This window comes from Budorcas taxicolor, chromosome 4, assembly GCF_023091745.1.
Source record: "Budorcas taxicolor isolate Tak-1 chromosome 4, Takin1.1, whole genome shotgun sequence".
Lineage (NCBI taxonomy): Eukaryota > Metazoa > Chordata > Mammalia > Artiodactyla > Bovidae > Budorcas > Budorcas taxicolor.
In genome coordinates, this window is record NC_068913.1 from 61,521,506 (window position 1) to 61,532,831 (window position 11,326).

Below are 11,326 nucleotides of genomic sequence, written 5' to 3' on the forward strand. Positions count from 1 at the left end.
AAAGGTGCCAGCATTAACATGAACAATATAAACTTTAGAGACCTACTGCTGATAAATTTCTGTATTCTGTTCAACAGTGGTCTCATTTTCCCCTGCTGCTGCTGCTAAGTTGCTTCAGTCGTGTCAGACTCTGCGACCCCATAGACGGCAGCCCACCAGGTTCCCCCATCCCTGGGATTCTCCAGGCAAGAACACTGGAGTGGGTTGCCATTTCCTTCTCCAATGCAGGAAAGTGAAAAGTGAAAGTGAAGTCGCTCAGTCTGTCCAACTCTTCACAACCCCATGGACTGCAGCCCACTAGGCTCCTCCGCCCATGGGATTTTCCAGGCAAGGGTACTGGAGTGGAGTGCTATTGCACCATTTCCCCTAGTGTGCTTTTTATTTAGAAAAATTAAAATAACTACTTCATGAATGTATAAATTCTTAACTGACCTTAGGCAACCTAAATTTTCATGGAACTGATCTCAGAATTGGATTTGAAATTTAGAGCACAAAACTGCCTACCAATTTAGAGCACCAAAAGAACTTCAAACCTACCACATGCACTACAGTACCCAATGCAAGACATACTCAATCCCCAAACTTGAAGAATTACACGTTAGCTCAAGAAAAATAAAGTCATGTTATGTCACTATTTTATGCAGAAGCAAAAAAGGTGACAGATTTTGTGTTGACTTATATAGGGAGTAAAGATTAAGCTATCATATTGGTCATGCATAACTACAGGAGTTCACTGTTCTCTTTGTACATTCAACCTATACAAACTATGAAGAAAAAAATTCTAAATTATGGAGGAAACTGTTATACTGATTACTGCTCTAATTTCTAGTTGCTTACACAGCTAATTACTCACACACACATACCTATAGATTATCTAAGCATCTTTCTTTATATTTAGCTTGTATCATAAGTGTGTATGACTCATGGGGGGGGGTCTTATTTTTTTGCCTTACTTTTTCTGTTTAATAGGCCACAGAGAATTTTTAGACCAAAATTCAAGGCAGGCGATTTTCTTATTATCAAATGAAAGTAGTATGTATAACTTTTACGAACTAATAAAGGTACATAAATATATTCATTGTCTTTGCAGGTTTCAAATTAAAGACGATTACTAACAAATATAGGTTCATGCAGTCTTTTTCCCAACCAAGCCTGAAGCGGAACAAACCAGTGGCAAGAATACTTGCTCCTAGCAAGCAAATATACCAAAATTAACAAAATCTTCAAACTTCTAGAATACAGTCTATGATCAGTATTAGCAGCTCAATTGCTTATATACCCTCCAACTGCAGAATAAACTTTTAAGAATGACAAGAGATCATATTGTAAATATTATATTTCTCTCACTCACAAAGCTGTATGAGATATTTACTAGTTTTAATATGTATCCATAGGATTAGTACTCATATGGAGTACAACATGGAACAAGTGCAGAACTAAAGAAATAATTCCATCTGAAAACAAAAGCACACATTTCTTAGGATTTAAAAATATTGCACATAATAAGGTTGCACAGAAATTACTGGCTGTTTTTATAAACAGAATGAGGTATTAGTCAATCTCTAAAGATGAGTGCAAAGAAGAAAAACCACATACACACAAAAATACATAAATCGACACTAAGATCGAGAGGGCCAACTAAGAAAGAAATGTGAAAAGATGTGTAAAACAGCTATGACTTCAACACTACAAAATCATTAGCCAGGGATCAAACAGATAACAATCTCTTGGCAATACTTCTGAAGTTTTCAACTGTCTTTTGGTGTTAAACAAGACTATGAGCAACACAATCATTTTCTTTACTTGAATTCTTCTGCATGGTTATTAAACCATACTTTTTTCAAGCTTTCAGTGGAAATTAAACAAGATACTGCTTGTCATCCTTTGCTGAACAACTGAATTATAGTTTCACATATATTTTGCAATCTAAGTCAGAGATGCCACAGAGCATGCAATTTTAAATTAGCAAAGGTTTCACTCCCCAAAAATAATTCATGTTCACACAATTTAAATCTAGAATAACTTTTAAAGTTTAACCTTTAAATATTTATCAGGCAAAGTCAATTCTTTCCTTGGTAATGATACTGGTCATGTTAATAAGCCCAAGGACAAGTAGAGAAAAAAAGACCAGGCAGAATTATAGTATCTTTTTGTAAAGAACCTTTTCTAATCAGGGAAATTAATTAGCTATTGGTCTCCTAATTAAATGTTGCTGAATTGTCAAAAACAATTTAAATATATTTAATAGCTATATTAAGTGAAATCATGCACTTGTCAAAATAGTTCACAAAAAAATTCTTTCTGCATCAAAGATACTGAAGAGGAGTCAACTAATTGGGTTTAATGAGAACAGAAAAAGAACCAACTACTGTCCTGAACAGTCAGTGTATGTAGTAACCATATTTCCTCTTCGTTGAGTGACAGTCCTACAGTGCTTGCTGGATCCATGGAATCTATTTTCAGTCTGTACTGTATGTCGATTGTTGGTGGTGTCAAAACCACTAAAAGAAAACATTTTCTCCATATCTTCAAACATGTCATCAAACAAACCACCTCCAAAAGAAAACTCCTGGAAATGGTGCCTTTGTCTACTGGAACCATCCTGGCGTGTCTGGAAGTGATTTTCAAAATGCTTCTTGGACCGAGTATTTTGGTTTTGACCAAAAAAATCAAAATCCTTAAATAAGTCATCAAAATTGAAGTTAAACGAGTGCTCAAAAGGACTTCCACTAGCTCTTTGTCCTTTACCATTAGTAAAAGCATTATGTCCAACTGTATCATATTCTTTCCGCCTATTAGCATCTGAGAGAGTTTCATATGCTGAAAAGAAATAAAAATACTTTAGTAACTGAAGAGAAACGAAATTACATATATCCAAGCCTTTTAAATTTATCTATTTTAGAAAAGATTTCACAGCACAAATAAAACCAAAGCCTACAAGCATAAGAATAAAGTTAAGAGTCACAAAAGGCAGTGACTTTTTGTCTTATCCACTGTATGCTATCAGCAGTTAGCACAATACCTGCCTCTAGTATCTATACAATAAATGTTAAATAAATGCTACCATTACTAAAAATAATTATATGGGCAACAATTTCAGAGTTATTCTTCATACTATTTGTGTAAAGTCACCACTTGCATTAAAGAATTTAATGAGCAAATTAAGAGGAATTCAGATTTTTCACCTCCTTACTAGCTGAAGTAAATGTTTAACTCCAACTCCCAGTTACCACCACCCAACAATTAACTACTGAATGCTCAGGAGATGCAATCTGTTTCAGAATTAGTATTAAATCAAAACTTGTTTAACACTTTTCCTTTAAAGACAAATGTGGCTTTGGGATGTAGACCAAGTGAGGAAGAAAAAAAAAAAAAACGGCACTTAAAATCTATTTAATTTCTTTATGCTCAAGTTTTATATTTAATCTCCGTATTTCATAAAAACTTTTAATTTGAAGTATCTAAAGTTCCCTGTTCTATGTTAAGAAACAATAAGCAATTTTATAAATAATAAAAGAATGAAGTAATACATTTTCAACATTTTTAGATCTGAATGCCAAAAAAGTATATACTTCCATACATCCAGGATCAAAATGTTATAAGAAAACACCCTTGAGACTCTCACTACATTTACGTATACATCCACTTTACCTCTCATCTCCAACAAAACCTTCAAATATATACAAACTTCTTACCTATCATTTTTCCTTTACTACTTAATACCTTTGAGACCTTGGAGATAGTCATTTACATACCTTCTGCAATCTCTCTGAATTTTGCTTCAGCATCAGGGCTCTTATTTTTATCAGGATGGTATTTCATGGCCAACTTGTGAAAGGCCTTCTTGACTTGGCGCTCTGAGGCCGACTTTGGCACACCTAAGATATCATAGTAACTTTTGGAAGCCAAAATTAATTCTGTTATCATTAAAATGCAGATTGCAAAGATGAAAACTGATTGGGGAGTAGCCATTTCAATATCCTAAAAAAGAAAAGAAAAAAAATTATGGAACTAATCTTTAGATTCTTCTTTTAAAAGGAACTGAGTGAGCTTTTAGGATTTAAAGTACACTAATGCAGTACCAAAATGTTAAGCCTATATAGTGTATCTTGTACTTGTTTCCATGTTATTTAATTTGTACAGGCTTTACACTCCCTTAATTGGTAGTAATCGTCTTGAAAGCAAATATAATTCAACCAAATTGAGAACAATCTTTCATGGCTTTGCCTTTCCACTAACACTCTGGCCATAAACAGATACAAAAATATTCAATAACAGATATTTGATCAGTTACTATCAAAGCCTCATTACATGCAAGCCTTGTAAAAAGGGTGGAAAATCAAAACACTTTCTGAAAGAATCCTAATATTCAAGAATGTATATTCTGCTGCTGCTGCTGCTGCTAAGTCTCTTCAGTCGTGTCCGACTCTGTGCGACCCCATAGATGGCAGCTCACCAGGCTCCCCTGTCCCTGGTATTCTCCAGGCAAGAACACTGGAGTGGGTTGCCATTTCCTTCTCCAATGCATGAAAGTGAAGTCGCTCAGTCGTGTCCGACTCTTCCCGACCCAATGGACTGCAGCCTACCAGGCTCCTCCGCCCATGGGATTTTCCAGGCAAGAGTACTGGAGTTGGTTGCCATTGCCTTCTCCGATGTATATTCTAAAGGGGGTTAAAGAAATTGAACGGGAAAAATGTTCATTACCAAGGTAAATAGCTCCTTATGTCTAAATTAGTAGTAATCTTCCCTCCCTAAGAAACAGGCTTCCCAGATGGCTCAGTGGTAAAGAATCAACCTGCGAAGCAGAAGACGCAGGTTCAATTCCTGGGTCGGGAAGAACCCGGAGAAGAAAACGGCAACCCACACCACAATTCTTGCCTGGAAAATCCTATGGGCAGAGAGAAGTGTGGTAGGCGACAGTCCACGGAGTTGCAAAAGAGTCCGACACAACTTAGTGACTCAACGGCAACAAAGAAATTTTCAGTTTTCATTTCGGTAAAAGGAGCCAAGGATTGCACTTAGAGAATCTCAATATCACAATAATATTGAAAACTCACAACAGAACGTAATCTCTTTAAAAAAAAAAAAAAACTGTAAGAGCTCAAACATTTAATAGAAAAGCATGGATATATGTTTTGTAAAAACTAGTAATTAACAAAATTTAGGATTTCTGCTAAGGTTGCCAAAAAAAAAATGAACTTTCATTGTTTGTACTACAGATAAGGTAAACTTACTTTCAAACTTCTCAGGAGTCATTAAACTATTTCTCTAACCTCAAAGAAGTTTCCACCTAGACTACAACTTGGAATTCTCGAGACTACAGATTAAATGGTTCGCGATTCAAAAAGAACTGATCCTGTTTTTTGAATATAACACGTCTGACGAAAGACACTCTCGTTTGTGGAAACTGCCTGCCTTCCTCTCCTGTGGCCCGTTTGGAGCGTAATTAGCAGACAGATCACTTCTTTCCAGAGAGTTAGTCACAGTCACGGGTACCAAGGATCAAGTACAGACTCCTGGTTAAACGAACACAAACCGAGCATGTACTGCGGCCGTTGCCAAAGGGCGGGTCTAACACTGGCAGAGAGGTACCTTCCTGGTTTAATAAACTTCATTTCAGTTTCAAGGTGAATATCCCGTACTTTCCTAGAAGACTGACTGCCTTATACTGACTCCTCATTCCTAAGAGGGACCCGGCAGACAGTCCCGGGGGTCTCTCTCCCCAGAGCCGGTGACTGCTTGGGCTAGACCGTCAGCCCTCACCCATACTCTCCCTAGCAGACCAGATGCAGCCATTGGGTTGAAGGGCTCGGAGTCCCACCCGGGGTCTGAGAGGAGCTGCCCAACGCCCGAGAAAGCCAGCAGCACAACCCCACGACAAACCGCACTACGCTGTGTTTCTGCCATCACCTTTCCCCTATTATTTTCCTCAAGAACACCGGGCAGCCCGAAGCCCTAGCGGCGGTCGAAGCGGACACCGAGGCCTAACCCCCCTCCCCGAGACCTCGGCCTCGTCTCTCGTCCGCAACCTCCAGCTGCTGCCGCTCCTGACCGACGACACTAACCAGCGACTCCACACGGCCGCTCGGCTCGGCCTTCACCCCGGCCTCAGCAGCTTCCGTGAGCCGATACGGGCCCACTGCCTCCTGTCCGCCGACCTCACACGCCTCTCACAACCACCTTCTCGCACAGCCCGCTCCCCAGTGGCTGGCCGGTTGCTGCGGGCGCCTAAACCTCTGGAGAAGACCTACACGAAACGCTTTTCTATTGGCTCCCGCCTCCCCACCTGACCCTGGCGCCCTACGCGCACGTGGAAAACTGTTGTTGCTGATCAGCCCATGCGTCACTTCCGGCTCCAACCCCCGAAAGGGCCGAGCCGAAGCCGGCGGAAACGGAAGTGAGTGCAGGGTTGCCGAGTCTTTCCACTCCACCTCGCCTGGCGCAGGCGCGTTACCTCGGGCAGCAAGGACCTGCAGCTCCGCCTCGGTGAGGAAGTCCATCCTGTGCCCCTTGGCGGCTTGGGTCTCGTGTGGCTGCGCTGCAGCGATGCCCCGCTATTGCGCAGCGATTTGCTGTAAGAACCGCCGGGGACGAAATAACAAAGAGCGGAAGCTTAGTTTTTACCCGTAAGTTGCCCCTAACGCGGAAGCTTCAGCTTGCCTTTGGGTCGCTGTAGTGTGGCGTTTGGGGTTAGGGTTTGGCGTCTCTCCTGTCTGCTCTGTAAATTTGTCCTCGGTTCTCCGGGAGTGTTTGATTTCTGCGCAGGAGGAAGGCGCGAAGGCGCGAGTTGAGTCTATCTGGAAATGTTCTGACATTTCTAGGGAGGACGCTGGGCGTGTGGCGAGCCTTAGGGGTCTGTTGAGGGTATTAACGGCATTTTAAGCGGTAAAGTTTGAGCGATACTTCTGGTTTTCAGAGCGTTTCCCAACCTCCCCTGACCTCATTTCATTGAACAACGCTAGTGGACGTGAGTTTGAGTGAAGTCCGAGAGTTGGTGATGGACAGGGAGGCCTGGCCTGCTGCAATTCATGGGGTCGCAAAGAGTCGGACACGACTGAGCGACTGAACTGAACGGAATCACTTCAGGTGCATCAAACGTGCCGAATGGGAAGGTGCCCTCCAAGTTTATCTTACACCTCCTGTGAGTTAGGTCGCGTAGATGTTACTCCATTTTCTCCTGAGAAAACTGAGGCTTTTCAGAAAAGATCAGGTAACTTATCTTGAAAGTTTTGTGGCGGAGGCGGAATTATAATCTGTCACCTGCTCAGGGCTCTAGATAATTCTTCATTCGTACAGGGAGCAGGTAAGTAAGGGCTAACAGATTTTCCCCCCTCTCCCAACGTAGAGCGTTCCTAGGAAGCCTTTTCTAAGCGAGGAAGCAATTGGTTTTATTTCGTAAAAGCGAAAATTTTGTTTGGGCCGTAATACCTGTTAGACCTAACTTTTCCTAAAAGTGAAGTGGCAGAAAGCGAACTCTGGAAAAGTAGGGAATATTCCACTTTATTCCAAATTACTGTATGTATTCCAAATAACTATAGCCACGAAATATTTTTTTGTGGAACCCCAAAAGTACTCATTTTTATTTGGAACAATAGAGAAGTATGTGCCATATTTCCAGAATTATCTTCCTTGAAGCCCTTCCACAGGTTGCAGAGATGTTTTAGGGGGATAAACATACTCTGGTATATGAATATCACTGGCTCTGAGGAGGTTTGTAGCAAAGAATCATGTTGAACTTAACACCATATTTCCCATATTTATTTGGCCTTGGATTTGGGGGGCTCATAACCTCAGACTAGGACTTCTTTAGTCTTGTGAACTGCATAGTTATTATTTTTAAGGAGAGAAAAATAATAATGCCAGAGAAAGTCAATTATAGATTTTTATTCCTCAAAATGTGAATTTACTGGAAATGGAACTTTTTATTGATTTTTTAAAATTTCATGTGTTCAGTCCCCTAATAGCATCCAACTTGAAGAATTTTCTTACTGACACTGTCGCGTTCTGCAAAATAAATTTATATTAATTAGGAAATTCAATGAATATAGTGCTCAGTTTATAGCAGTGATTATTCTAAGTCCTCTGAAAGTAAAATTCTTTTTGCCACTAAATGCCTTTACTCATTATGCTTATCATATTTATAATATAAGTTACTGATACATGTAAGGTTAAAAACTTTTCAAACTGTGTATGAATATTGTATCAATGGTAAAAAAAACTTCCAAAAGCAGATAATATGATTTTTTTTCCTATGGAATGATATCAGCATTAAAAATTATTTTCTACAAAGCACCCAGACTCTTTTCATCTAGCATCTTACTAAGTTATCAGTATTTATTTTTTATAAAATCTTTACTGCAAAGCATAAATGGTTGTAATTGGGAGAAATGTTTAACAGCTGCTTCTTGTATGAGAACCTTTTGTTACTCCCTTTTAAAAATAGGAAATTATTATATAATATGTGTCTTGGCCTGTGTTCCTATAAAATTTTCAAAAAAAATACTAATCACTGTTGTTTAATGCAAACCTGTTTACACTGGTAGAATAAAGTTTTCTGTCAAATTCTGCAGCAAGTCCAAATTTTACCCTAAAACATGTAGTGTGTTAGAGCCAACTCTGAATATCCAGGCTATTTGGTACAACAACAACATATATAAAGAGCTCTCTTGCCTTTCTCTGTCTTTTCTATTTGTCTCCTATTATAAAATATGAGTCTGCCCTCTTAACATGTTTAGTTCACTTTCAGAACTTGAATACTTGAATTTTAGAGTTCCCAAACCACTGGCTAAAGAAGACTAGAAATGTTGGGCTAGATTACAGATGGTTGGAATTGAGGCTGATTTCAGTAAAGAGAATGGAATATTAGTAGTTTTATAAGATACAGTATTCATTTTATGTTAGCTAAACCATTTTTTGAATTAACATCTCCTTATTTTAAAAATATTAATATAAAAGCCTTAGGTTTAATTCTTTTTATAGACAGGAAATGGTTATATTACTATGAAGTATATTTGAATAGGACTTTTTAGTTAACAAAACTCTTCCCTAGTTCTACAGACTATACAACAGAATGAAAAAGAAACATAATCCATAGAAAATATGAATAGACTTTATCCTTTGTAGTAACATGTCTTACTTGAAGGGACCCTGGGTTATGTTTTACAAACCAGTCTTCTCGAACAAAAGCTTTGGCTACACATCTCATATCTTAGCTTTCTTTGCTGCAGAGATGATATGACAGTAGTTGTCATGAAGATGCTGTTGTATGGTGGGAATGGTTGTCTTGTTTTTGTGGCCCTTAGGTTACCCCTATATACAGGCCTGGAGTCTGGCATTATTGTTAAAATATAGCAAAATTTTCCTTTTTTTAATTTCAGATTTCCTCTCCATGACAAAGAAAGACTTGAAAAATGGTTAAAGAATATGAAACGAGATTCATGGGTTCCAAGTAAATACCAGTTCCTGTGTAGTGACCATTTTACTCCTGACTCTCTTGACATCAGATGGGGTATTCGCTATTTGAAACAAACTGCAATTCCAACAATATTTTCTTTGCCTGAAGACAATCAGGTATTGGAGGCAGGGAGTAGGGGAGAAGGGGCTAATACTGAGTATGGTGGCAGATTGCAGGGTGGCAGGTAGTCAGGAAGAGGGGAGGAGAGTGAAAAATAACTGTTGGGAAAACAAATACTTGAGAAAGGAAAACTAATGTGTACTTTTACTGAAAGTGATAATTTTTTAATAAACCATTCTGAAGCATAGCTTAAGAGGAGCCAAAGATAACACATACATAAATTATCAGGTTGAGTTTTTAATGTAAATTAATGATCTAAGATTTTTTTACTAGTCTTGTGAATGATCTGAGATTTTTCTTCATATATTGATTATGCATAATTTTTTTTAAAAAATGCTTTCACGTATATTTTGAGCTGAAAACATTTTTTAACTGAATAAATTTGTTTGGCCAGTATACTACTAAAAGTTGTACTGAAATAGTCAGCACTATCTAATAAGAGGATAAAGCCTAGTAAGGACATCTTTTTTAGAATTTGAAAATGTTATTTTATAGGAGAAAGATCCTTCCAAAAAAAAATCTCAGAAGAAAAAATTGAAAAGTGAGAAAGAAGTATGCCTAAAAGCCAAGTCAGAAGAATCTTTTGCATCAAATGAGCCAAAGAAGCATCCAGTTAATACAGATCTCCTCCCTGAACATGCAGAATTACTTGAATCATCTGCCTTGGTAAAGCCACCAGATCCAAAAGCAGAAAGTGGGCAAAGTAACATATTAACTCTTAGTCTAGTTAAACAAGATACCAGAAAACCAGAATCTACCTTGGAAACATCAGTTAACCAAGACATGGGTATAGGTGGTTTTCACACATCATTTGAGAATCTAAGTTCTACAACTATTACTTTGACAACTTCAAATTTAGAGGGTATTCAGCAGCCTTTAGAAACCCAAGAAGTGATTGAAATAACTACTAATCATCTTGCTAACCCACACTTTACAAATAATTCTGTGGAAATTAAGTCAGCACAGGAAAATCCATTCATATTCCGCACAGTTACTCAAACAGTTGAAGAATTAAACACAGATAAAGAATCCATTATTGCCATTTTTGTACCTACAGAAAATTCCAAACCTGCAATTAGTTCTTTTATACCTGCCCCCAAAGAAACAGTGGAAATGGAAGAAGATATAGACATTGAAGACTCATACAAGGATGTAGACTATGAGACAGAAGTTTTACAGACTGAGCATTCTTACTGCAGACAAGATGTAAATAAGGAACATCTGTGGCAGAAAGTGTCTAAACTACATTCAAAGATAACTCTTCTTGAGTTACAGGAACAACAAACTCTAGGGAGATTGAAGTCTTTGGAAGCTCTTATAAGGCAGCTAAAACAGGAAAACTGGCTATCTGAAGAAAATGTCAAGATTATAGAAAACCATTTCACAACGTATGAAGTTACTATGATATAGATTAAGAGGTTTCCAAGTGTGTGACTTTCATGTAAGATTTCTGTTAGCCAAACCAAATTCTGTGTAAAGTGAACTTTTTCCTGTGTAAAGTTCTTAACCTTAATGAAGCTAAGCAAGTGCTCTAATGTTATGAACTGCATCCTATTATTATTATGCTCATTTTTTGAAAACAACTCGAGTTGTTGGGTAGATGACATTTCATTGCTTGTTAATTTTCCAAATTTAAAGTAAAAACATAGTGAATAAGTAATATAATTCAGTCGTAAAATGAGAACACAGATATGGTAAACAAGAGCCCAGAATAGAAGTCAGGTTCCAGAATCAGTCCTGATTGTACCACTG

At 38.2% G+C, this 11,326-nt stretch overlaps 2 protein-coding genes across 2 annotated transcripts; one reads left to right on the forward strand and one right to left on the reverse strand.

Moving 5' to 3' along the window:
- Positions 1-362: 362 nt before the first annotated feature.
- On the reverse strand, positions 363-6,200 carry DNAJB9 (DnaJ heat shock protein family (Hsp40) member B9). Its single transcript, XM_052638670.1, has 3 exons — positions 6,066-6,200; positions 3,756-3,981; positions 363-2,820 (listed from the first exon to the last, which is right to left on the reverse strand). Exons 2-3 carry the CDS (start codon positions 3,970-3,972, stop codon positions 2,366-2,368), a joined length of 672 nt encoding a protein of 223 aa, XP_052494630.1. The 5' UTR covers positions 3,973-3,981; positions 6,066-6,200; the 3' UTR covers positions 363-2,365.
- Positions 6,201-6,546: 346 nt separating this feature from the next.
- On the forward strand, positions 6,547-10,984 carry THAP5 (THAP domain containing 5). The gene is made up of 3 exons (XM_052639201.1): positions 6,547-6,626; positions 9,378-9,570; positions 10,070-10,984. Exons 1-3 carry the CDS (start codon positions 6,547-6,549, stop codon positions 10,982-10,984), a joined length of 1,188 nt encoding a protein of 395 aa, XP_052495161.1.
- The last annotated feature ends 342 nt before the right edge of the window (positions 10,985-11,326 follow it).